The following is a 27,157-nucleotide window of genomic DNA, read 5'->3' on the forward strand; positions in this document are numbered from 1 at the left end:
TCCCTCACTGCATCTGTGAAAACAGGAAAGAGACATGGGGATGAATGAAAACAGGATAGACAATGTATAACATTGAAATACAATCATTGATTATAATGGATTTGTCAATCAATCATGACAATGGATTTGGATTCATAACTATGACATTACTGTACCTAAAATTGCGTTGTTTTTTTCTGGCTCAAGCTGCTCCTTCAGCTCGCCTTTTTTTCCTTTCCCTGTGAGGGTTGCCTATAAACGCAATATGTCACTTGTGGTCACAGTATTGGTACCTGCGCCAATTTGCCAGAGGCCTTGTAGTTATATCCGTACCAGGGCTGGGATGAACAAAGTTTCACGTGGAGCATTCTGAGATATTTTTTTTTTTGCTGAATTACCGCGGAGTGTAAGTTATGCTAAAAAATAAACTGCCGGGATAATCACACAGCGCTTGCCATAGGCTACACGTCCAATAATGACATGTCCGATTCACAAACTAATGACTCATTTGAACTGATTCACTTAAATGAATGGTTAAAACAACTGATCTGTCCAACACTGAACTCATGAGACGTCTGAATCGGTGTATAACAAATTGGTACACTTTACAATAATGTTCCATTTATTAAATTCTAGTTACCTACATTAGTATTTTGTGAGTGAGTGGCAGAGTGTATTACTACTATACGTTGTTGTTATTTTTATGTGAATGAAGAATTAAAAGATGCACTTTTTTCAGTAAGCTATGCGTTTTCAACAAATTTTAAATTCTGTTGGTTCAGGAAGGACACCATGACAGGCTTTTTGAACCAGTTCACCAAATCGAACTGAATCGTTTTAAACGGTTCGCGTCTCCAATACGCATTAATCCACAAATGCCTAAGCTGTTAACTTTTTTAATGTGGCTGACACTCCCTCTGAGTTCAAACAAACCAATATCCCCGAGTAATTCATGTACTCAAACAGTACACTGACTGAACTGCTGTGAAGAGAGAACTGAAGATGAACACCGAGTCGAGCCAGATAACGAACAACAGACTAGAGCTTAGATCGGGCCCAACAAATCAAGCCCGACCCTACCCGGGCCCGAGCCCGTTGTGTCCGAGCCGACACGTCCACTGTAATTATGAGCCCGAGCCCGATTTAAACCCGACCATTTTTAATATGTGGGCCGTTATAACCAGGGGCGGCGCCACATTTTTTTTTTTTTTAACGCAGGTGCTGCTGTGCTAGATCATTTAGGCTACAGGGGGGAGCTGCGCAGTTATATAAATTATATAAATACTATTAATAAATGAGCAAAAATTGGCCACTCAATATTAAATATTAAATTATTTTAATTATCATAATTAAAGTTTTAATTTTATTAAATTGAACAAGCTCAACATTCAGCATTCAATCAAATATTCTTAAAGATTAATTATTATTAATAATGTTACTTCAACATATTGTTATTTCAACATAATATGTGTGTGAGCAACAAGCAAGATGTGCATTTGTAAATTCGGTGACAGCGTGTGTTACCAGTTTCAAAAGGTGTGTGACCGCGGCGCACCGGCGCCTCCATGTAATAATTACATTGTCTGCTATATTGCTTTTTATGTATTAAATCCAGGTAATTGGATGATGAAAAATTTATTAAAATTAAGATACAATTTATACTAAACGAAATTACAATAAAAAAAAATCTTTCTTCAAAACAAAACTTAACAAACTTGAAACTAAATGTGCTTATTTAATGGCTAAAACACGTAGACTAAAGACTCTCTTTTTGTACAAATTGCAGCACATTCATTTAATTCTGAATTTTGCACATGTAAGTTGAAAAGCATTTGTTTGTGCATAGTAAACATCTGTAACATTTATGCATCATAATTGTGCGTGCATTTATTAATTATTATCTTAATGAATAATACGACAAGGAAGAAGCATGTAAACTGCGTTGTTTGTTTATTAAAACTAGTTTAAAATGTTTCCATACCTCCGATTTTCCTCCAGACTTGCTCAAAGTTAATTCTCCTGTTTTAATTTTTTTCTTTGCTTCTTCAAGCTCCATGTTGTACTTAAGCCTCGTTTACACTGTTTGTATGGCTCCGACAAGGTTTTGTTCCGTCCTCTGAGGGGTGTCAACTCACACCAGAAGCATTTCAGAAGCGATGCGGCTGGATTCGCGAGACCACTAGATTTGCCAGGCCAACATTGTTTTCGTCAAATTTTTCATGTTTTTAATGGCTAAATGGTTATATTTTGTCCGGTTTGATTGTTTTTATTGCTATGCCATACTTTATTTTGCTGTAGCCATACAGATGAAGTTAACACACTTAAAATTCCAGTTATGGACAACAAAAAAAAAGACATTTCAAGTTTTTCAACTTCGAATCTCTTGTCTTCAGTTTCTGTCATTGTAGTGATGTGAAATATCAGCAGGAGTTTACAAGATTATTTTGACTTTATTTTGTATTTGAGCTGCGTGTCAAAAATAGGCGAGGCGCCTATCTTTAGCGAAGCAGCGCAGTGAGCCCCTTCTGGGACGCTTCTGAAACGCACCGCAGCGCGGCTGGTGTAAACACTAGCATTGACTAGAGTAGCCGCGAATCAGCTCCGGTAGCCGCGTCGCAGCCGTAACGTGCCGCACACGCGTGCAGTGTAAACGAGGCTTTAAGCTACTGAATAGTACAGCACGCACAGCAGGTGTGATGCGTCACGTGTGCGAGACTGCGAGTGCGAGTGGACGAGACGCTGCGCATGACACGTGACGTGCTTTATCAAGGGCCCGGCCCGACCCGGCCCGGCCCGAGGGTCGGGTCGGGTCGGGCCAAGTCCGGGCTCGGGCAGAGAATCTAAGCTCTACAGCAGACTGACTCTAAGGGTGCTTTCACACCTGCCTCATTTAGTTCGGTTGAATCATACCAGAGTTCGTTTGCCCCTTTGGTGCGGTTCCTTTGGGCAGGTGGGAAAGCAGCAATCGCACTCGGGTGCGCACCAAAAGCGGACCAAACAAGCGTACCGAGACCTGCTTGAAGAGGTGGTCTCGGTACGCTTTCAAACAAACTCTGGAGCGGTTCGCTTGAGATGTGAAAGCAATCGACCCAGTTAACGGACCAACGAACCAAGTTATCATTTCATAACGGAAAATATGATAAAAATCAGTAATGTCTGATTCTGTGAGTGAGCACATTATTTACAATATCTGAAAGCCAACGATCGCCTCTGGTGTGTAATTACACTTCTCCGTGCGAGAATGCTGTCCCGACGAAGTCTCAATTCCCGCTCTGCTTCATTATAAAATTCAAATGGTCTCTCTCGACAGACGGACAACAGGTCGCCTACTAGACAGCGCTGGGAAATCCAGAGATGGAGAGAGAGAGAAAGAGCGCGGGTTTGAATTTGCCGCAGCAAATATGAATTAACTGCGGGAGAGAGCTACATTTATAAAGTGTTTGTGTGTGTCTGGACAGTTACAAATAAAGCCACAATAAACTCATAGACCATAACGCACAAAAGGGCATTAATGGGAACATTAAAGAACGTTCTTTAAAAAAGTAACTAAAAAGTTACTTTTAACAGTAATGCATTACTTTTTGGTGTAAGTAATCAACAAAGTAATTGAGTTACTTTTTGAATGAAGTAACTAGTAACTGTAACTAGTTACTATTTCTTAGTAACTAGCACAACACTGCTGATAACATACCCTATGGTTACGTCACTTTTCTGAGCATTTTTATTGATTTTCCTCTAAATTATGCAATGATTGCAATCTGAGGACGTTTGCGCGATCTCTCCGCCTATCTATCCTGATCCTTTCAGCCAGAGCAACAGAGGGAGCTCATGAGAAGACAACAGGAGTTATGAGTTATATGAGTTAACCGGAGTGTGTGAATCTGTGAAAGATATGCATTTGTCACTTCACCTCTTGACATGGTTACAACATCATTAAAATTCAAAAGGATACCAAAAGTATCCCTAACATTTCCATGATCTGAAATCACTCATCAAGAGAATGAAGTGCTACATCCGCAACTGTAAAAAAATGTCACTTCCAGGTTTCTGTTTGAGAACTGCCTCTGTTCATTTCCTCAGAGATTATTTGCGGTTGTTATACTGTGATAGTGCTTCTTTGGTGGAAGTAATCAGGTTTGAGGCAACATCCAGTTTCATAGAGATACACTAACAAACAGGATTGCAGTCATTTGTTCAGTCATTTATTTACAAGTAACACACTGGATGCATCAAAGCAAACTTGCAGGAGGTGCTCAAGTGCGTGAAGTACTGTATGTTAGACATTAAACAGGCATCTGTTTGCTGTCTGTATCCTGTGTAGTCAGTTCCTGTGATTATAATCTCTCTCAGATCTATTTGCTTTTGACGTGACACAATGCTCAATGATTGTGTTTCAGAGAATGTCAGCGAGTGTAACAAAGGTCAAATAATCACAATCCCTAAAACAAGTTGGTTGCAGAGAGAGAGAACGTTCAATCAAATTTTAACAAATTATCATTATTAGCTTATTAGTTAATTTAAGGAATAGTTGCAATTTCAAACATGTATGACTTGTGTTGAAGATTTTTTTTACTTTAATAAAGTTTTATTTGCATTTGCATTTTTGTTTATTATAAAAAGATAAATAACCAATTAAAAGAAATGTAATTGATTAAAAAGCCAACAGAAGCTTTGATTTTTAGTGTTTAAGACTTGAGCAAGAACATACCACAGAGATGTCTTCTGACCAAATTATAATTATTTTTTAATGCTTAATTTAGGCCAGACTCAGCTTACTTTAACTAACCTGAAAATAAGTTTACCTCCTATCTCTACCATGTCCTGCGCCAGCTGGAAGTGAATGAAAATCTTGATCCATTTAGCAGTCTGCAAATCTTTTTCTGTCACTATGCCTTCATCCCACGGCTCTATATATTCAGAGATGAGTGGGACAGTCATCCCCTTTCAGCTGAAGGCAATCTCTCTCCGAATCATCTGTTTCAACTGGGGCAGCAGTACCAGTCTAAAGAGAGTGTGATGAGGTAGTCATATCTAACTCTTTTTGTTTAGTCTATTCATTCATATTTATTTTTTAAACTAATTCATAATTTCTTACCAATATCACAAATAGATTGGGAAAGCAGTGGTCTTATCCCCAGTCACACAAATTCTGACATCCAGGTTCCTGAAATCGAATGTGGAACTTGATGGACTGAAGCCTGCTGTGGACCCAATGCAGCATCAGCCAATTCTGGGGTAAATGTTCGCATAGCTGCACTGCAATACATGAATAGAATTGGCTACAGTTAAGAAACTGGAAGGATCAACAACAACAAAAAAACTAACAGGCAAAAACTTTTTATTCAGTGTTTAAGTAACTTTTCATTTTACTACAACAGTAGTTGCCTCAAGTATCGAATCTGCTGTTCCGAGCGCCAAAGTCACGTGATTTCAGCCGTTGGCAGTTTGACACGCGATCAGAGTCATGATTCGACACACTGATTCATTTGTGCTCCGAATCTTTCTGAAGCAGTGTTTTTGAAATCGTCCATCACTACATAAGTTGTTATTTTGTTTTTTGGCGCACCAAAAATATTCTCGTGGCTTTATAATATTAATATTGAACCACTGTACTCACATGAACTGATTTAAATACGCTTTTAGTACATTAATGGATCTTGAGAGAGGAAATGTCATTGTTCCCTATGGAGGTCTCACGGAGCCATTGAATTTCAACTAAAAATATCTTAATTTGTGTTCCAAAGATGAACAAACGTCTTAAGGCTGGAATACACTACACGATTTTTAAAATCTGAACAGATTTTTAAAACACTAGGCATCATACACTTGCCGACTTTGTAAATGGTTACAGATAATAGCTGGGCATCATACACTACAAGACTTTAAAATCGTTCGGAACACAAACAGAAACACGCGCCTGGTTGCTAGGAGACGCATGACAGACAGGCGAAAAAAATGCAGGAGATGAGATGACCCACAGTAGTGGAATATGGAGATAGACAGGGGTGGGTAGACACAGTCAGTATGGACAGATTACAACAGGAGTTAGAGGTAAATTGTGTAGTTTTATGATTATCCAAGTTGTTACCTTTAATATAATCAATATTAGTCGCTGTGTACATGTAATGTAATATAATCAGTAATTCGTTGCTTCTGACATTTTAATCCAGCTACATATCCAGGATAAAGCGTAAATATATATAATGGATAGTGATGAATATTAACATATTTAATAATGAATGAACCGCAGAATGTGGTTTGCTAACTCTTTCAAGACAAAGCTAGTACAGTACTTACTACTTTTTTTCTATCATGGAGCTCCACTTATTCTTCAGTGATTTTTTTTCCTGTATTATGAGAAATTTCCGTATCTTTCAACCTGGGAGCGACGTGAGCTGTATTGACCCGACTGTGTGACGAAACTGCCACAAACAATTACTAAAACGGCAGATTCTGTATTTTCTCATTTAATTCATGAATGTCATGTGCGATCTCGCGGGCGCAGCTCCATCTAGCGGCTGTAAGCGGTATAGTGTCTCAACATGATTACTCGTCAAGCGCCAAGCTTGTGATTCGTGCGCTGAATGAGGTAAGTTTTTCCTTATTACCCGGTTGTACAGTAGTCTCATATTTTTTTCTCGATCTTTGTGTCTTTGCACCCTTGATTTGCATTGCTTGGGCAGCGTATGACTCGTATAGGCTACTGTATTTATTAGCAACACATATAGTACACTGATATGTGTTCTAAAATCGGCTCAAAATATCAAACATGTTTGATATCCTCCGACTGGATGGAATCAAAATCTGAAGCTAAAAAATCGGAGTCTATGACCATGATATACTACGCGATTTTCCATGGAATCTGTCGGCTCAAATCTGCAGACTGGCTCTGACTTTTGTCAACTAGCGTCAACTTGTTCAGACTGTAAATCTGGGGAAAATCGGGGCAAAAATCGTGTAGTGTATTCCAGCCTTTACATGTGTGGAACGGCATGAGGGTGAGTAATAAATTACATTATTTTCATTTTTGGGTGAACTAACCCTTTAAGTCCATATCACGATCCCTTTCTCAATACCAACTATGACATTTTATTTATGTAAAATAATATTTATTGAACAACAATATTTAAATTAACAGCAAAAGCCACACTCTAAAAAAATGCTGGGTTAAATATGGACAAACCCAGGGATTGGGTTGTTTTCACCCAGCCATTTTTTCAACCAATTTTGAATTTATTTTTTTAGCCAACAATATAGTAATACAGTAAAAGGCATGTTTTTGCTCACCCCCAAATAGGGGCAAATGTTGTGGGGTATTTTAAGCTGAAACTTGACCAGACCAGAGACTTATATTACATCTTCTGAAAGAGGGCATAATAGGTGCCCTTTACACAACCTGCTGGGTTTGTCCATATTTAACCCAACTTGGGTTGTTTTTAACCCAGCATTTTTAGAGTGCATTATAAAAGACAACAGGAAATAAACTCAAGCAAACAATTCAGCCAAACATACAAAAGCAGTGCTCTAGTACAGGATTTAAGTTAAATATAGCCTAAATATAAAGTTATGAAACTTAATTTTACCCTTTACCAAAATCGATTTGCTCTTGAACAATAGATTAATAAGACTAAAGATTGCCTGTTTAATATACCCAAAATGAATTATCCCTCCTTATCTACATAAGAACCAGCAGCAAATTATTGAAGGACTGTTGTCGAGATGAAGCTGTTGTCGGTGGGTACATGAGCGCTGAACGGCTGCTGATGGCCTGGAGTTCACATCTGAGAAAGCATCTAAACAATTTATAATTTATAAAATAAGGGCTATGATTATATAATAGTCATATACTTGAGGTCTAAATAACTACATTCTTGCCTAAAAAACATCATGATATTGATGAAAGATCATGATATTGAAGCTAGATAGTACACCACCAGACTAGCATAGCTATCTATAATAGCCTAACAAGTTTGATGTAAATATATTATACATAGATTTCACCACAAAATCAGTCATTTAGATCGCAAAATTCACACACACAAAAAAATCTCAAACTGATAAATATGATATCATGAGTGCTCAAATCAAGCATTGTTGGTGAAATATTCATGAATATGAATATAATTTAAATAAAATGCCACAATGTCTCCTTATTCACTTATTTATTTATGTAAGATGAAGATATATAGATAAAGGATCAGCAATATTATAGATTTAGTACTTTGACAAAACACATTTGAGTCACATGTGATATTCAAGGGTCCTGTCGGTCTCAGTACTGAAACTCTTTATACAAACTTACATGAAGACAGCTCAGAACATAGATTACTGTAAAAAGGTCATTATAATATAATGACAAACTCACATTAGTCCTCATTAATACAGGTTCATATGTTAATGATTTTTCATTTTCATCATAAATCATTAGGGATGTCCCGATCACGTTTTTTTGCCCTCGAGTCCGAGTCATTTGATTTTGAGTATCTACCGATACCGAGTCCCGATCCGATACTTCTATAATACATGAAAAAGAATAAAGAAGAGCGAAAAAACAGATCCAGGAACAGTGCTTTTCAGGTTTTTCAGGTATCTAACAGTCGTTTTCACATACAGAAAACTGATAAAGTAATTAAATTATAAAATATCACTGCATATTATCTTTACTGTATAAAATAAATAAAGATTAATCATTATTGAAGTAACAAAAACTATTCAGTCAAGAGCAGTAAGTGATTTCTTTGTTATTTGTTGTTTGATTTAACATTAAATACAGGCAGCAGGAATAGTTTTTCTCCCTTTAAGACATGCACAATCCAGTACATACCTATACTTTTCCACATGCGCTTTCTCGACTAATATACGCTCACTTAAGACATAACCGACTATGTTTGCTAGGATACTCGCTAGGACGGGCATTTTTAAATAATTTTTGTATGAATTTGTCCGCTGAAGCGCAAGACGTAAAAGAGAACTCAGTTTTTGCGCGCTGACTGGAATAAGCGTGTGCGCGCTTCGGATGAGCGCACACAAATCTGCTCACAGCGCGCGAGCTCTCTTTCGCGTCTTGTTCCTGAAGGTTTAAATCAACAAGGCTTAAATGAGTTAGTTTAAACACAGATAGCAACGTGTGCTGTTCAGGTCTCACCTGTATCAACACCCGGGTGATGACGGCGTAAATGACTGGACATGAGAACAGACGGCACTCGCAGAAAGAGTGACTGTTTTGTCCACGCTTTTTGATTATCGTTGTTGTAACGTTTTGCGCATCCATCGACTGAAAAGTACATTATTTGAACTCTGTTTGTCTGTTTTCCACTTTGCTATTTTAAACAAACCATACGGTACGGTTCGATTTTTTACCGAGAACCGTTGCACCCCTAATACATATATATCCGAGTCCTGATCGGGAGGTAAAATATCCTTGTGTTAGCCACAAGTCTAACATAGACAACATCTCCAACCTCCAGGATCAACACAACTCCATTTGAGGAGTTCAACCGATTCTGAGGCTGATGAGCTAATTTATTTGTTTTGAAATGGATAAACATTATAAATGCCTTACAGTCAGGTGATTCCAGTGGATTATATTAAATCCTTTCACTCATCAGCACAGACTTGTGTTCTGTGTGGAGTGTGTGGGGTCTAGTGATGAAGTGAACCTCTGAACCGGTTCTACCTTCCACTGAAGCTCACATCAGGTGCACAGAGTTAAACACTCCATGTGTGTCAGAGAAGACAGCTGTCTATACCCTAACCAGTCAGCACTTACACTGCACTACACACTACAAAGTGTTCAACACCTGTTATAGATGATGTGTAAACGCATGAATAAATCATTTACAAAGCTTTCTGCATACCCTATTCTAAAGTGTAAACTATTCATCATTCGTAAATGTGTTACGTATCATTTGTAGACCTTTGTTTCCTGTTACAAATTATTTGTATATGTATACAAGTCATTTACAACACTTTCTGCATACCCTATTCTAAAGTGTAAATTATTCATCCCTTATAAATGTGTTACGTATCATTTGTAGACCTTTTTTACCTGTTAAAAAATATTTAAACATGTATACAAGACATTTACAACACTTTCTGCATACCCTATTCTAAAGTGTAAACTATTCATCACTTGTAAATGTTTTATATATAATTTGTAGAACTTTCTTACCTGTTACAAATGATCTGTACATGTATACAAGACATTTACAGCACTTTCTGCATACTCTAATTTCTTTAACAAATGTAAAAATTAATTTCTACTATTCCTCACCAGTTAATGGAAATGTGTCATAATTTGTGTCAATAAATGTGTCAGATTTTTTTTTTTTAAGAGGATAACTGTAAGCTGCAAAACAATCATTCTTTAACAGTGTCCAAATATGAGGAAATGATGCTTAAAGGTGACAGCAGAATAACATTTAATCCAACAATGCAGTAACAAAACAACATGTTCTATAAAATGTAACGAATTGTAACAGATTTTTTATAAACTCCATGTCAAATTGGGTAAACTCCAAACTCCATATATACACATACACAACCTGCAACTGACAGGTTTGCAAAAATTATCATTTCTATAATGTCCACATGACAAATGGTAACTTTGGTAACAACTGTTAACTCTTTCAACAGTTTGATGGGAATATATTCCCCCTAAACTGAAAACCTATAACCTTGCCAAACTGGCACAGTACCCTACCTTTTACTTTCTCAATAATGGGAAGAAGCTTTCCATTCTTTTTCAAATGATCTACCTCTGACAAAAGTGCTGGGTCATTGCTTAAGACATCTGAACACTTCTGGATAAAGGCCTGCAGCTTCTGGCTCCTGGAATAGCCTTGTAGGAGTTCTTCATATTTTGTTTGTGACACAATGGCAAGTTCTGCAATTGGAGCACCAGCAACCACAGTGTTCCTATCCACTCCAACAGCCTTGTAGGAAGACCTCAAGTTCTTCCCTTGCCTGAAGTGATGTAAGACCTTTTTGTATCTTTTCACAACCTGATTTGGATTTACAGCTGCAAAAAACAAACAAAAAACAACATGAATAACCAAGTTGTGAAAATATCTATAACCTTGCAAAATTCTTTACTACTGTTCTTGTTAATGTAACATTTAATTATGACATGCATATTTGTAAATCTTCCATTATGTAACATATGCATAATTGGCTTATTGCAGACTTTTTATTATGGACTGTTCTTAAACATTGAAATTACTATTCTACTAAAACATACTCTAGATCAGTAATAACATTAATATCAACACTATTCTAGATCAACATACTGTGTAAAAAAGATATATGGTTAACACTGGTAATTAAATCCATTTTGAAAGTTTCTTTTTAATATTATTACACATCCTGAGGATAACAACTTTTTCCAACCTGAATGTGGGATGCAAATTAGTTGTACCTTCTTGTAAAGGTATAGCCCAAACCACCCATTAACACTGATACAAAACCAGTTGCAAAGCAGTTGTATCAGTAAAGTGTAATTATGAGCCCCAAAGGGCCTGTAATTACAATACAACTAAAGATTTTGTCTTTTATCTTGAGAATTGTAGGCTGTCCATAAGGAGGACCTAGACATGACAACACTGTCACCTTCAATAAAGACTTCTCCCCACTAATCTCTGATCCAGCCAACAATCAATTGCTCAGCTAACAACAAGAAAAACATACACAACTTACCTCTCTTTACAAAGTTTTTTTCCTTCCTTGTCTTCTCTTTCTTCTTCTTTTTCTTCCCTTTCTGGTTCTTCTATTTCTTGTACTTGTTGCGCTTTTTTTTTTTTTTGCTCTGATAATCAGAAGAGGTGGAGGAGGAGGACGACGACGAAGACGACAATGAAGATGATGTAGGGGAGTAAGATGCTGCTTGCTTAAATGACTCTGATGAGTCAGAAAAATCTGAGTCATTGATGGCAGCTGAAACATCTATCCCAGCACTACTTTTGTTCTTGTCTAATGCAGAGAGAGAGAGAGAGAGAGAGATTAATATTGAGACACATAACACTAAAATACAGTTGTAACCTCATCAGAATAAATATATTTTTTCTATTATCAGAGATAATGTTAGATAAATGTTTGTTACTTTAACAGTGAAAATGTGGTTGTCAAAGATCCCTTGTCTCCAGTACTCCAATTCCCATGATCCTCCTTTTCTCCACACCTGCACTCACTTCCCTCATCATCTCCCATCTTCACTCATCATCATCACCTGGACTTCCTCGTTTGCACTCCCTATATATATGGACTCACTCCCTTCACTCCTTGTCTGTTCTTATATGATATACCTTGTGTTTAGATGTTGTTTCTCTATGTTGTGTCAATAAAATACCCATTTGCTGTGGACGTCCGTGAACAACATCGAACCGTAACAGAAGAACAGACCCAACCGTTGGAATTATAAGAATGGGGATCTTTCTTCAAGTGGTGGCTCCCGCTTCTCCAGTGCCTCTCTACACAGTGTCTGCGGCGGAACGACTCATCGGGCTCCTTCAGTACGGACGTTCGCTGGAGAGGTATGTGGAGGAGTTTGTAGAGCTTGCTTTTCTGACTAACTGGTCAGATGCACATTTGAACGCCCTGTTTCTGGATGGACTGGATGATGATACTATCCGTTTTGAAGAACCTGAAGATTCTTTTTCCTTGAGCGAAACCATTAATCTAATTTTGTATTTAAACGGATCTAATTTCTTTGTTGAGGAGGTTCAGGATACGTGTCTATCTCGTCCAGTCCCTCCAGAAAGAGAGGTGGCCAGGCCAGTTAGTCAGGCTCCTTCTTCCTCCACATACCCCTCCAGTGAACGTTCTCCCTGTATTACACTGGACCCTCACTCCTCCGCTGGGTCCAGAAAGCCGCCGAGCCCGCATCTCCAGCCGCCACCGAGCCCGCATCTCCAGTCTCCGCCGCCGAGCCCGCATCTCCAGTCTCCGCCGCCGAGCCCGCATCTCCAGTCTCCGCCGCCGAGCCCGCTTCTCCAGTCTCCGCCGCCGAGCCCGCTTCTCCAGTCTCCGCCGCCGAGCCCGCATCTCCAGTCTCCGCCGCCGAGCCCGCTTCTCCAGTCTCCGCCGCCGAGCCCGCTTCTCCAGTCTCCGCCGCCGAGCCCGCTTCTCCAGTCTCCGCCGCCGAGCCCGCTTCTCCAGTCTCCGCCGCCGAGCCCGCTTCTCCAGTCTCCGCCGCCGAGCCCGCTTCTCCAGTCTCCGCCGCCGAGCCCGCTTCTCCAGTCTCCGCCGCCGAGCCCGCTTCTCCAGTCTCCGCCGCCGAGCCCGCTTCTCCAGTCTCCGCCGCCGAGCCCGCTTCTCCAGTCTCCGCCGCCGAGCCCGCTTCTCCAGTCTCCGCCGCCGAGCCAGCTCCATGCTTCTCCAGTCTCCGCCGCCGAGCCAGCTCCATGCTCCTCCACCCACAAATCCACAATATTTCTGGGACTCCTCTTAATCATCCTCAACCTCCCCAAGTATTTGAAGTTGGGGGGGTTTTGGTTTTGCTTTGTTTTCATTAAGATCCCTCCAGCACCTAGATCCTCCACTTTCATCTGCCTTCCTAGCTCTCTAGTATTAGGGTACAATGGGGATAAAGGCACACCTTCAGAAAAATTAGCTTTTCAACACTCCCATAGTGTAGGAAAAAAAATCAGAAAAAATCTATATGTTTTTATTGAACGTTGATGGAGCAACATATTTTGTGTGAAAATAAATCATAAAAGTAGCTTGTTTTAAAATCTTATAAATGTGGGGCAAAAGGCACACAGTATTGTTTTAATGTCTAAGTTAATACCTGTTCAAAACAACCACTTTAGCAAAGCTTGTACTATATTTGGTTTATTTTGATAATAATAAAATAATAATTTTTTGTTAAATAAATATACTGTATATATATATATAATTTATTTATTTATATTTATTGTATATATGTATATTTAAAAAAAGTAAAAATTCTGAAAGCATTGAATGAGATACTAAAATAAATAAATTCAGCTTTACAGTAATAATAATAAATATTACATTTTATATGACATGATTATTTTTTTTTTTAATATGATGGTTTCATTATAAATATGGTGATTATCTCTAAGGTGGACACATGATTATTGACACATGATTATTATATATGATATTTACCATCTGAATCTAACCATGTCATATCAACAAATGGAAAAATCAGCAGCCATATTATGTATAATCATGTTAATTATTATGCCTTTCGCCCCAACAGCAGGGGCACTTTTTACCTAAAATAACATACAACATTCTTTTACATATTCTTCTGTTATTGAAGAACAGTTGCTTTATTTACCTTGAACAAAACTGAAAACCATTAATAAGACCTTTTGTCTTAAAATATAGACATTAATTTTAGCAATTCTCATTTGCTACGTAAATCTACAACATTTTTTTTAAACTATACTACTATTAACTATAACTATTAATATAAAAAATATTAGATCACATTAGTGCAGAATCAACTATGCGCCTTTTACTCGGTGCACCTTTAGCCTTGCTATCCCCATTTACACCAACATCTTGCTATTACTGTCTGTGCAAATCAGAAATTTCAGAACCTAGCGCTCAACCCACAAGATGGGTAATGGGCCTCAAGCACAGTGCATGCAAATAATCAGTGCTGTCACTGGGTACACTTCTAAACTTCCAGTCAGAGCCAGTCCTGAGAAGTTCTTAAATGAGCATCTCTACCCAAGATTCCACGGAAATGCAGCTACATGCTATGGGAATGAGAGTGAGCTCAAAGCTTGCCAGTGGCTCAAAGGCTGTGGCTACTCTGTTAGTCACAGAGGCACTGTGTTCCCATTCAGTCAGTCACGTTCGACGTTACGTCGATACTGACGTAATGGGGTCTTGCCAGGGAGCCCAATCACCTCCAAGGATACAAAACAAGCCAATGGGAATTGGCCTGTGAGATTTACATGCCGGGCCCCTCCCCCGGCATCCGGGTATAAATAGGGCCGGCATACTCACCTTCATTCATACTTTTGCTTCGGAGCCGATCACTTCGGTCATCAATCACCTCTTTCAAGGAAGAGCAAACAGCAATTTTAATTGCTACAGGTATATCCTGAACAACAGCAATTTTTATTGCTATCTTCTGTTTGTTCCGGTGGCTGCTCAAGTCTCTCCTGCTGTGGGAAAAAAGGCGCGTTCAGCGGTGGGTGTCACGGCGCGCTGCCACAGGACGGTGCTACGCCCATCCCTGGGTGCTTCGGCTGGTGAGGTATACAGAAAGAGCAAGCACGGGCGATCAGCGTCTTTTCCAAGATGTCTTTTCGTCCATGTGTTTCTGGATGCGGTCGTTTCCTGACCTCCTCTGACGGCCACGACCACTGTCTCACGTGTCTGGGTAGACCGCACGCTGAGTCAGCGCTCGTGGATGGTACATGCCCTCACTGCGAGGGCATGTCCATGTTGGTGTTGAGATCGCGCCTCTCCTTCTTTAACACGGAAGTGAGAGGCCCCTCTGTCACTACCCAAGCGCCGGTGGCTGTAGCAGCCGCCGGCCAGGTTAGTGCTCTGGGAGATCTGAGGATCACAGTGGGAGCCACTTCGTCGGGTCCGTCCTCACGAACCTCCCACTCCTCAACAACGCCATGTGCCATTGAGATGCCGTCTGCTGTCGCGGGGCCCTCTTCGGGGGTGCCCCACGTCACTTTCGGCGCTCCTGAAGAGGATCGGCTGTCGATCGCTGCATCAGGGAGTGGGTTGAACGGTTCAGAGTCCGACGATGACTCCGAGCTTCCGCCTTCCGGGGTGGCTGCTCAGTCAGAGCAGTCACGAATCGTGCCTGGAATTCGGGCCGGACTGGATATGTGCCCAAGGTTCCCACCACTCCCTTCAGGGACCAGGTGGTGAACCTGCAAGCACTGCCCCTGGAGGAGGCAGACCCAGCCCTTGCGTTGCTGTGTCCCGTTCGTGCTCTGTGCGTTTATGTGGACCGCACGCAGAGCTTCAGAAGCTCTGAGCAGCTCTTTGTCTGTTTTGGAGGTCAGCAGAAGGGAAAGGCTGTCTCCAAACAGAGGTTGGCCCACTGGATAGTGGAGGCTATCGCCTTGGTGTACCAGTCCCAAGGCGAGCCGTGCCCCCTCGGGTTGCGAGCTCACTCCACTCGGGGTGTTGCTTCTTCCTGGGCGTTGGCGCACGGCGCCTCTGTTGCAGACATTTGCAGAGCTGCAGGCTGGGCGACACCGAACACATTCGCAAGGTATTATAACCTCCGAGTGGAACCGGTGTCCACCCGTGTGCTTTCTACTCGTAGTTAGCCATGGGTGTTCGCTTGCTGTGCCATTTCCCTCGGGAGAGGGAATGCGAGCACTTTTTCCGCTCCTCAGTTCAGTACCCCGTAACGGCGAACCCTGTGGAGTTCCTCCTGCATCTTGCGGCGGGCAGACATGGCGGAGGCGTCCGGCGCTAGGTCCAGTACTCGCGTGTATGCCCAGTTGGTCTGCCCTTGTACTGGGCTAGATGCCCATATGTCGTGATTCCTCTCGGGTAATCCCATATGTGTTTGTCCACGGTAAGGTTTCCCTGAGGGTAAACCCGTGTCTTTCCCTGGGCGGCTTCGTTTTGCCCCGTCTCTGATTGCTAGTCGTTCCTCCCGAAAGGTAGGACCTACATCAGAGATCTTCCATATGTGTTACTGTTCTCAGACCAGTCCATCTGTGTCTTCCACACGTTACCTCCCTCCGGGCAGGGTGTGGTCTCCGTAGCTTCCGAAGCACTCTTCCCCGTGGGGTAGGAAGAGCAGCTTCGACTTCTCCACGGTAACGCCCTGTCCTCTCCATCCCACTGGTATGGAAGACATTTCTGGGCTTACTCTGGGCGCTGGAGGGTTGCGAGTATGGGCCGCATTTGCACTCGTAACGTGGTTCATTTGCTATGGCGTTTTCCACGGGACCCCATTACGTCAGTATCGACGTAACGTCGAACGTGACTGACTGAATGGGAACGTCTAGGTTACTATTGTAACCCCCGTTCCCAGAAGGAGGGAACGGAGACGTTACGTTCCCCTGCCATAGCTTTGAGTCACCGCTGAGCGGCCAGATACCTGTCTCGGCTCCTCAGCAAAAATATGAATGAAGGTGAGTATACCGGCCCTATTTATACCCGGATGCCGGGGGAGGGGCCCGGCATGTAAATCTCACAGGCCAATTCCCATTGGCTTGTTTTGTATCCTTGGAGGTGATTGGGCTCCCTGGCGAGACCCCATTACGTCAGTATCGATGTAACGTCGAACGTGACTGACTGAATGGGAACGGGGGTTACAATAGTAACCTAAACGATCAGCACAGAAGAGACAAATGTGGGAAAATCTTTTGATTCTCTGGAAGACCTCTTCAGCAGCAAGACCTCAGATGTGAAGATAGTAGATGGGGCACTTCAACTTTAATGGCATGGGCCATGAGGCTATTACACACAGATGGGTCAAAGACATTTAGGTTTCCACATCAAAAGATATTTACAAAAGTAATTTAGTATACATAGAAAGCACATTAAATTAATGTTTCAAATAAGTTTGGGGAAAATAAAATGTCAAAATAATGTCAAAATACATAATGAAGTAATTTTCCTTTGACATTCTGTGTAACACTTATATTTATGTAAAAATAAAACACATACTTATTCTGAACTGTTTAAAATACATAAAATAACTGATCATGCTAAATTTTATATTTTAAATGATTAAAAACTTCTTGCTCACAAATGGGCAAAACCTAAGATAGTGGAAAAGTTTAAAAAAATATATTATTTGGGGCTACACTGTAATCCTTTTAACATATAAAAAGTTACTTGTTGTAAATATGCCTGACAAGACTATTGTTACACCTAAATTACATTTTAGTGGGTGTCTTCTGTAAATCATGATTAAAGATCATTTTTTAATATTTTATTTTATTTTACAGGTGCAGCTGGGCATGTTCAGTGCCCGGTTGCATAAAGCACCTTAAGTGTAATTTTCCCTTAAGATCGCCCTTATGTTTCCCTTAAACTTAAGGGTGTTGCAGAAAATAACCGTTAAGTGTTACTTAAGGGTTTCTTTAGGCGAAACGTCATAAACCCTAAGAATTTCCCTTAAGTATATATTTTTCACTTAAGTAATGCGTAAGTGTTGCATAAAGCCCCTTAACCTTCATTTCCCTAAGTATATCGTAAGGTTCGTAAAACTTCACCTTAAGTGTTACACAGAGTGAGCAGGTTCAATCCAAGTCGTATAACGTGCCACGATCGGCCGCTTTATATGATAGACAAATTGTACTTTAGCGGTTTATTCACATAAACATTGATGAAATATAACATATCTTATATGGTCAACGGAAGCGAAAACGTGCTTGCATCACACGCAAAAACAAACCTCATTGGTTCTTGCGCGCACATTTGAGCTTCCGACACAGCCGTAATCATATGGATGTCTTTCAATAAATGGACATAAATGATGAGAGAATATTAAAAATATCTTTATTTGTTATCCAAAGATGAATGAAAGTCTTATGGGTTTGGAACGACATGAGGGTGTCAGGGTGAGTGAATGACGGCAGAAATCTCAATTTTGAGTAAACAATCAATTTGAGTTTCTCTCTTTCATATTTGGTTTTCTTTTTTGTTTTCCTTATCCATATTATGTTGTTTTCTATGAAAACTTACCACGATACGTATTAACAAATAACGTGTCCATGGCAACAGCAGAATTTTTTAACGGCAAAACCTGGGATGCTGTCGTGAAACACTTAACGGTTTCCCTTACCTAAGAGAACAGTTTAAGAGATTATATGCAACACCCTTAAGTCATTCCCTTAGTTAAGGGGAAATCACGCCTTAAGTGTCATACTTAAGGGAAAAACTTAAGGTGCTTTATGCAACCGGGCACTGTACTGGACTGACCACTTCGAAGCTGCTCATCTGGACCCCATCCCAACAAGCCTTGATCAATGTTGAATATGATTTAGATTTCTGTGCTGAAATTGTGCTAAGGTTTAAGTCTTTTTTATTTTAAATACATGCTGCCTCACATTGCCAATTAGTTTCAGGCAGGCAGGTTGTCATTAAGTGATAGCTAAAAGCAGCTTTGTGAAAGTTAGAAAATTTCTCTTAGTCAATGCAAGGCTCTAGGTGTTCTGGAGAGTTTAAATTAACAGGCCGAAGAAATTAGATTCTTCTTATTATTATAATTATAAGTAATTATTCTTTATCCAATAACTTAATCTTTACGTTCTCATTTTCTTTAGTTATTTTACCCCTACCAGCACAAAACTAGGACACTATTCCCTATTGTTTTTTATTTTAAAAGATAACAAGCATTCACACATTAACAAAAATTCTAATTAAGATATCACCACTGTTGTTTTTAACACCCTTTTTATTGCTTGTATTGGAGCTCTTGTGGCTAGTTATATTTTCCAAGAGTTTTAAAAAGCCATTTCATTGTGTAACGTTTAAATTATCTTTAATAAACTTTGTTACAACTGAACATTTCATTGATTGTTTCTTATTGTACAAAACAAGTAAACACTTAAAATGCCATAAACTAGTCGAGTATTCTCAGCAAAATTGACTGCTCCAATCTGTCTCACTCAGCATCTTCATAGATAATGTCACCTTGCAGGTTACACAGAGCTGCACAAATTCTCAGAATTTTATCTAATTTTGATGCAAGGTTGATTGGCACAATTTGTGAAATAATTCTGAAGTGCTTTAAAATGCATATAATCCATTCCAAGTGAATTCTGACATTAGCGATCCTCCTTGTGCTGGTTGTGTCTTCCTCAGAAAGCTGAGCCCCCCTTTTCGTAAAGGCAGGTATTGTGAGCTTCACCTTCCTTTCAGACAGCACATCACGGATGGTAAAGCCTCGGTCAGCCATGACCTCATCTCCTGATCTCAGGTACTCCAGGAACCCAGAGTCACATGTAATGAATTTGTCACTACTTCTTCCTCCATAAACTGGGGAGATGAACATTATTAGGCCACAGGGTGCAATTGCCACTAGGTATTTTATTGTGTTCTGGGCATAGTAATGACTAAAAGACTCTGCACGAGAATCAAGACTCCTGGCCCTTTGTAGGGGGGTCTCAGAGCAGTCTATGATGCACGTTGTGCCAGGGTGGTATTCTTTAAAACACTGGGGCATTTTTGCACTGATAGTTTCCTTTGGAAGCCAAGGAATGTATTGCCTCATATTTTCTTCCATGAGGTCAATCCAGCAGCTCAACACTTGGCTAACAACACCTTGGGACACACTAAGGGCCCTATCTTGCACCCAGCGCAATTGACTTTGTGCACCGACGCATGTGTCATTCCTATTTTGCACCCGCGCAAAGCGCGCTTTTCCCTCCACAGAAGCACGTCGCTATACTAGTGAATGAACTTGCGCTCCCTGGGCGGTTCAGCGCAAAAAAGGAGGCGTGTTCCGGCGCAAACAATCCCTGGTGCTATTTTGCTGTTCCATTAAACAATTGCGCCACTGACCAGAAAAAACCTAGTCTAAAGTCAGTGGCGCGTTGCGCGTTGTTCATTATGCTATTTTAAGGGCGTATGCTTGACCATAATGTATAGCGTGCACAACGCGCATACACTTTGCTAATGTAATCTACACAGATGCAACAGTTATTTTTGCAAATCATATGTTACACTAAAAAAATATTAACACATGAGATGACGGAAATCATTGTGGTGTGCCATGAAGATGTGAAAAAACCTGTTTAACCTACGCTATTTTGGGTGGGTTTCTCCCAATCCCATACAACACAACTTCTCTGTCTTTCACTGCTCTTACAAGAACATCAGTCTCCTCGGCTGTGAACCGCTCCTGGCGTGCGCCTGGTAAATACGCCATAATAATAGCAATCCATAATGGAACTTGCGCACCTGCTTTTAAAGGGAATGTTGGATGACGCTCTGATTGGTTTATTTCACGTTACGCCCAAACCACACCGATGAATAATGAAGCTACTTCAGACCAACCCATTTTAGATTTGCGCCGGGCGCTTGCATTTCAGATCGTTAAAATAGGGCCCTAAATCTTTTAGCCAAGTCATCCTGGAGAAGATTAAGCTTCAGCTTCATCAAAGTCAGCAGGAGCTGGTCTGTTGGGTCGAGTTGGAAGTTACCTTTGTAGAGAGGTATGAAGTGTTCAGCCACTGAATAATAGGCAGCACGTGACAAGCCAGTATGGAGCAAAGAGAGAGCATCAGTCCTAAGCAGAGACTTATGGAGAAGTTTGTCACATTGTGATCCCTGGTCAGCAGTGGTGATCAAAGGCATCAAGGGGTGACTTGAACTGTAGCTATGGTCACCAAGTGAGCGGTCCTCCCACTGGGTCCCAACATCTTTTTGGGAGTCATCCAGTGGCACATCCAGCAGATCAGTGGCCTCATTCTCCATGCTGGGTGTTTCATTGTCATCTAGCAAAACAAAATTGTATGTATAGGCTATAAAAATATAAGAATGTATATTAGACCTCTCTTCATTGACTATGAAATTGTCCACATTGATGGTAAGTATCAAGTGATCAGATCTATTTCTGAGTCAACATGTATCAGAAGGAGGTATGCAGTACCTATATCAGTACATACATGTATTATGTATACAGTACACATATACCAGAGGTATATTAAATGTTATTTATATGTTAACCTGGGGTTAAAGCTCCATAAATAGCCTTGTGATATTAGCTTTTGAATGCTAAAACTGAATGCTGAATTTATTTGATAAACTTTACATGAGTTTACATAGCTTTGCCTTTGGCTATTAGTATTGTATAGGGGAATTTTACAGTTAAAGACCAGATATGATGAATGAAGACCCAGAGTTTAAAAAAATAAATTGTAGAAAGTTTTACTTGAAGAATAGTTTGCGGTTTCAGCTCTGCGTAAATTCACATTTCCACAACAAATACTCTAACAGAGTCCACTAACTACATCATTCGCAAAGATTCGTCCTCCTTCGGAGGTGGATGCAGGTCGTACGGGGCTCCACAGATGCAATCAGAACGAAGTTGAGGTCGATGTTCACAACATTCCTGCTGTAAAAACTCCCGTCGTTTTTTCCAATTATTATGACACCCTCTAACTGAACACATAATACTTGACATTGCTGAAATGAATAGCAAAATAAATTAATATAACAGAACACACTCGCGTCTAACAAATCTTTTCTAAGCGATTGTCGGTGATTAGCCACGTAAACCGGAAGTTTGAAGACAATCGGAAGTGCTCCACTGACACACAGGGTGAACTAACCCTTTAACACTATTTAGAGAGGGACCATATGTACTCTGAGCAGAGTTGATTTAACTCTGGGGATTTTATTGTGTATGTGCACTCATCTGATAGAACATGACATTGAGGTGGGCGATGTGAAATCAATAAAACTATTGGTTTTAAGATTCTATCTGTTAAATGTGGGGGGAAAAAAAGCATATGGAATAGCAGATAAATTACATGTTGAAAAATGCAGAACCTAGTTTTTCTAGCTGGTCTTCTCCCTGTCTATTTGTTCCTAAGTCGGATGGCACTATGCATTTTTGGACTGATTTTCGTAAAGTTAAACCGGATTCGTTTCCCCTCCCAAGAATGGACTGCATCGATCAGGTGGGACCTGCGAAGCCTGTCAGTACATTTTACCTCCTTAAAGGCTACTGGCAGGTTCCCTTATCCATCCATGCTTGTGAGATTGCCGCGTTCATTACTCCCAAGGGGTTGTATTCCTATAAAGTAATGCCTTCGAAACTCAGCTGCGACCTTTCAGCGTCTCATGAATCACATTGTAGGTGACATGGAGGTGTAGGTGATGCTGTGTACCATGATGATGTTAAAGCCATGGTAAGCGACCTCTAGAAGACATGCCGTTAGTTCCTGGTTCCTGTTCTTCTTTAGATGAATTTGTGGACTAAATGTGCACAGAGCGCCCTCCGGCTGCAAGTATGAATTTAAAACACAGTATCCAGCGCTCACAATGATGACAATAAATATTGAATAAATATTACTCCTCTTCATAGAAACTTGACATAAACATATAAGAATCCATCAATATTTCTCCAAATGTGCATGCTTTTAAGCTAAACGCCTATATGAAATGCCATAGTGGTAACATAATTGTTCAGACTGCATCACAGAAATACATTATATTTTAAAGTATATAATAGAAAATTATATACTAATATTATTTACTATTATTACAATTTATATTAGTATATACTAATATAAATAATATTTCACAGTATTGCTGTTTTTTCTGTATGTTTGATATATACCCTGATGAGATTGAGACATGATCACAGATGTTTTTTTTTTTTTACAGCCTACCTGACTGAAAGGCCTCATTATTATGCGCCTCCACGCATATTATGTTTCTTGACACAACAGTGTCTTACAAAAACTAAATCAATATATTGTTTTATATGAACGAGTGGGCAGGATACTGCATACCTGCCTGCTGTGTGGCTTTGTTATTTTTGTGTTTCAATAGTTGTTAGTTACTTGTAATTATGCATAATATATTGGTATTACTATAGTAAGTACATGTAGTAACGTGTGTAACAACAGCACTGTAAAATAAAGTGTTACCATTTATTTTTCTTAAAAAGGAGCTGCAAGGGCGTGGCCAGATTTTCCTGCTTTTTTATCTCTAGCTGATCACATGCCTGTTTACTTAAAGGGTTAGTTCACCCAAAAATGACTCACCCTCATGTCGTTCCACACCCATAAGACCTTCATTCATCTTCGGAACACAGTTTGAGATATTTTAGATTTAGGTATATATCAATGCTGAATAAAGTCGTAGTTTTTGTTATTTTTGGACCAAAATGTATTTTCAATGCTTCAAAAACTTCTAACTAACCCACTGATGTCACATGGACTACTTTGATGATGTTTTTAGTACCTTTCTGGACATGGACAGTCTACCGTACGTACACTTTCAATGGAGGGACAGAAAGCTCTCGGACTTAATCTAAAATATCTTAAACTGTGTTCTGAAGATGAACGGAGGTCTTAAGGGTTTGGAACGACATGAGGGTGAGTCATTAATGACATAATTTAAATTTTTGGGTGAACTAACCCTTTTATGTCAACAGTGTATAGTCTAATAGGATAGTCACAAGGATGATACAGGGTGTGACTGTTTGATATTTAGACTTTTGTACACATATAATATGCAAATATTAGAGAACAGGTGTAATAGTCAAAACTGTGTGTTTACATGCATCACATTATGGTGCGTTGTTCCCTTTAAGAGACTGATCACTTCACTCAACGCACGCTATGCGGTGATGACTTAGAAGAACTACGTGACTGTGTGATGAGAACCACGATAGATGATGAATGTGCTCTCCCATTTTTGTTATAATATTGCTTTATTTTTATTAGTAACTCTAAAAAAGAGTCAATCTCTCATGTATGAGAGGAATGCGTTCCTGTGTACCTGCCATTAAACGAGTGCAATACCAACTTTTTGCCTGTAAGCTCTTTCATTCCATTGATTTAACTGGGGATATCTGGGCCAAAGCATTACACAGGGATGAGATGATCCTGTAGCAATTTAAATGTTTGGTTAACAATTATATTAATGAAGAGTTCAGATGCAAAAGCCTAAGTGCTGTCTGAAATTTCCTTCTAACTTAAGCATTTTTATCAAGCTTGTATGTTTCGGCTCAGTAATTCCACTTTAATGGCAATTATAGGTCCTTTTCATTGCCATTAAAGTGAAATAACTGAACATAAACATACAAGCTTGATAAAAATGTGCATTTTAGAAGAAAATTTCAGATGGCACTTAGAGGCTTTTACATCTGAAGTCTTCATAAATATATATAAAATTATACATTATATATATATATATTTATATATATATATATTAGGGGTGTAACGGTACACAAAACTCACGGTTCGGTACGTACCTCGGTTTTGAAGTCACGGTTCGGTACAGTTTTTGGTACAGCAGGTGGAGAGAAAACTAAACATAAAATTGCTTTTTTTTATTATTAAACAGAGGTTTACTGAACAAATTGTGTTTTTGTCTTTAAATATATTAAATTAAATTAAAACTAAAAGTTTCTTAAGGGAAAAAAAAAATTATCTCTGCTAATGCTATAAACTATGTAGGGAGCCCTAACTATTAGCCTAAATTCAATTGCTTTTTATTTTTAGATAAAATAATCAACACTCAAATAACAAATTGTATGCAAACCTGTAAGCTGCACCTAAGGCAGTTTTTGCATTAACTTCTAAATGTTTTTACTCCAATTCGTTGTTGAAATATAAAAATTTCTACACAGTGGCTGTTATTTTATGTCTTTCCACCGTTGAAACACTGAATGAGCGATTACATAAGATATGACCGTTTCAGTAAGTTGTACTGAATCTTGCAACATACCTTCAGATGTTCTTTCATGTTTATTCTGTAACCAGTATTAAGGAGAAAGAGATGAACACATTCACTTGCGCTCCGCGCTCGCGCTGACGGTTGAACTGAGGCGCCTGTACAGTGATCTGTCACCCCACATCAAAGCACGTCAAAATGGCATTTTCTGTTTAAACTTCATGATTTCGTGGACAGAATTTGAAGGATGACGCTTTGTTTCTTATCGAAAGTAACAAAACGCAGAGCTTATTGCGGTTATTGGTGGTGAATATTGGTTGCAATGTAATGCTTCGGTACACACGTGCATCGTACCGAAAGCCCTGTACCGAAACGGTTCGGTACAAATACGCGTACCGTTACACCCCTAATATATATATATATATATATATAGTTATTAGTAATAGGGGACATTTTCCCCATTAAAATTAGTTTTTTTTTTTTTTCAAGTCGCTACTTTTAAGCCCATCTGATGTGCTGGCAAAATTGAACAATAAGCAGGCCTACATTATGAAAACACTGACTCTTAATAAAACACAATGGATGATCAGGACGAAAAGCATAATGTAACAGCAGCACACATGTTTGGCCAACAGGTTTGACACTGGAACATTTTAACCCAGCCAATGTATTTTGATGACTGCACAAGTCTGCCAGTGTATGTATTGAGTCAAGTGCGCATCAGTGATCATTCTTCGCATTATTCACTGTGATGTTTCTGCAAAGCAATCATGTCTCTTTCCACAACTTGGGAATACATACATATATATATATATATATATATATATATATATATATATATATATATATATATATATATATATATATATTCCCAAGTTGTGGAAAGAGACATGATTGCTTAATTTTAATAGGTTTTAAAAGTAACCAAAATACTAAACATTACAATGAAAGCAGAACAAACCTGAACAGAAATGTTTGATCCGAGCTTGTTCAGTTTGATGTCACTTTTATATTTTTAAGCTCTAAACAACAACGATACTAATATTGCAATTGTAACGGTGTGTGATCTCAGTAGGAAGAAGGCAGAAGCAGGTTTCCAAAAGAACTCAAAGGTTTAATAATAACTCAAAAAGACATTCAAAATACAACAGTGACAGGACAAAGAGTGAACAAACTGTTACATGTGCACTCTGTTTTGGACTAGTTTCGGCACTAGTTAATCACCATGGTTACTGAGCACTCCAATCATCACATTCAGCTGTGTCTAATCACTACCTTGTTATCCCTTGTATATAAGCCCTGTGTTTCATGTCACGTGTTGTCCAGTATTGTTTGAGTATATGTTGGTGTATGTTCCTGCCTGTTCCTATTCTCTCCTGTGGATTATCTAGTAAAAGACTTGTTTTATATATATCTCATCGTCGTGTGCTTTATACACCAGCTAATGTAACAGAATACCGGACCAAAACAGTTAGACAGACAGTGGGTGCTGGCGTCATGTGGATCGTCGATGACCGTGGGTTTCTGCGACAACGATGCCACTCCCACTCCAGCTCCCAGCCAGGAATCTTCTGACGGCGTGGAAAGTCAGCGTGAAGACTCCACCTGAAGACAGAGAGCTCGCCTCCATCACGATGCAGGAGCCAGCGACCAGCGGAACGACTGAGCATGACATCGCCGTGGAGCCGGAGCCCAGCATGTCTGACCAGATGTGTGAGTTTGCTGTTACCATCGCCGAGGGAGACAGTGTGGAAGACGAGGGGTTGGATGGGAGCCCCGCCCACACTCCCGCCACTGAGAGTGAGTTCCAGGCAAGTGCTATGGACTATTATGACTTTGGAGAGGATCT

At 39.8% G+C, this 27,157-nt stretch overlaps 1 protein-coding gene and 1 pseudogene across 1 annotated transcript; both read right to left on the reverse strand.

Annotated features, from left to right (window-relative positions):
* Window positions 1-10,607: 10,607 nt before the first annotated feature.
* On the reverse strand, window positions 10,608-12,183 carry LOC137025171 (coiled-coil domain-containing protein 106-like; annotated as a pseudogene).
* A 7,375-nt stretch (window positions 12,184-19,558) lies between these two features.
* Window positions 19,559-21,372, reverse strand: LOC137025172 (uncharacterized). Its single transcript, XM_067393203.1, has 2 exons — window positions 21,009-21,372; window positions 19,559-20,232 (listed from the first exon to the last, which is right to left on the reverse strand). Exons 1-2 carry the CDS (start codon window positions 21,370-21,372, stop codon window positions 19,559-19,561), a joined length of 1,038 nt encoding a protein of 345 aa, XP_067249304.1.
* Between the last annotated feature and the right edge of the window lie 5,785 nt (window positions 21,373-27,157).

The sequence above is a fragment of the Chanodichthys erythropterus genome, chromosome 8 (genome assembly GCF_024489055.1).
Source record: "Chanodichthys erythropterus isolate Z2021 chromosome 8, ASM2448905v1, whole genome shotgun sequence".
Taxonomy (NCBI): domain Eukaryota; kingdom Metazoa; phylum Chordata; class Actinopteri; order Cypriniformes; family Xenocyprididae; genus Chanodichthys; species Chanodichthys erythropterus.

What these genes read in the sequence shown, in the direction of transcription:
- LOC137025172 (XM_067393203.1), bottom strand. Translation starts at nt 21,372, where the DNA reads ATGGAGAATGAGGCCACTGATCTGCTGGATGTGCCACTGGATGACTCC. An exon ending in GGATGACTTGGCTAAAAGAT is followed by an intron (nt 20,233 to 21,008) that starts TTAGGGCCCTAT and finishes AAGATAGGGCCC; the next exon opens with TTAGTGTGTCCCAAGGTGTT.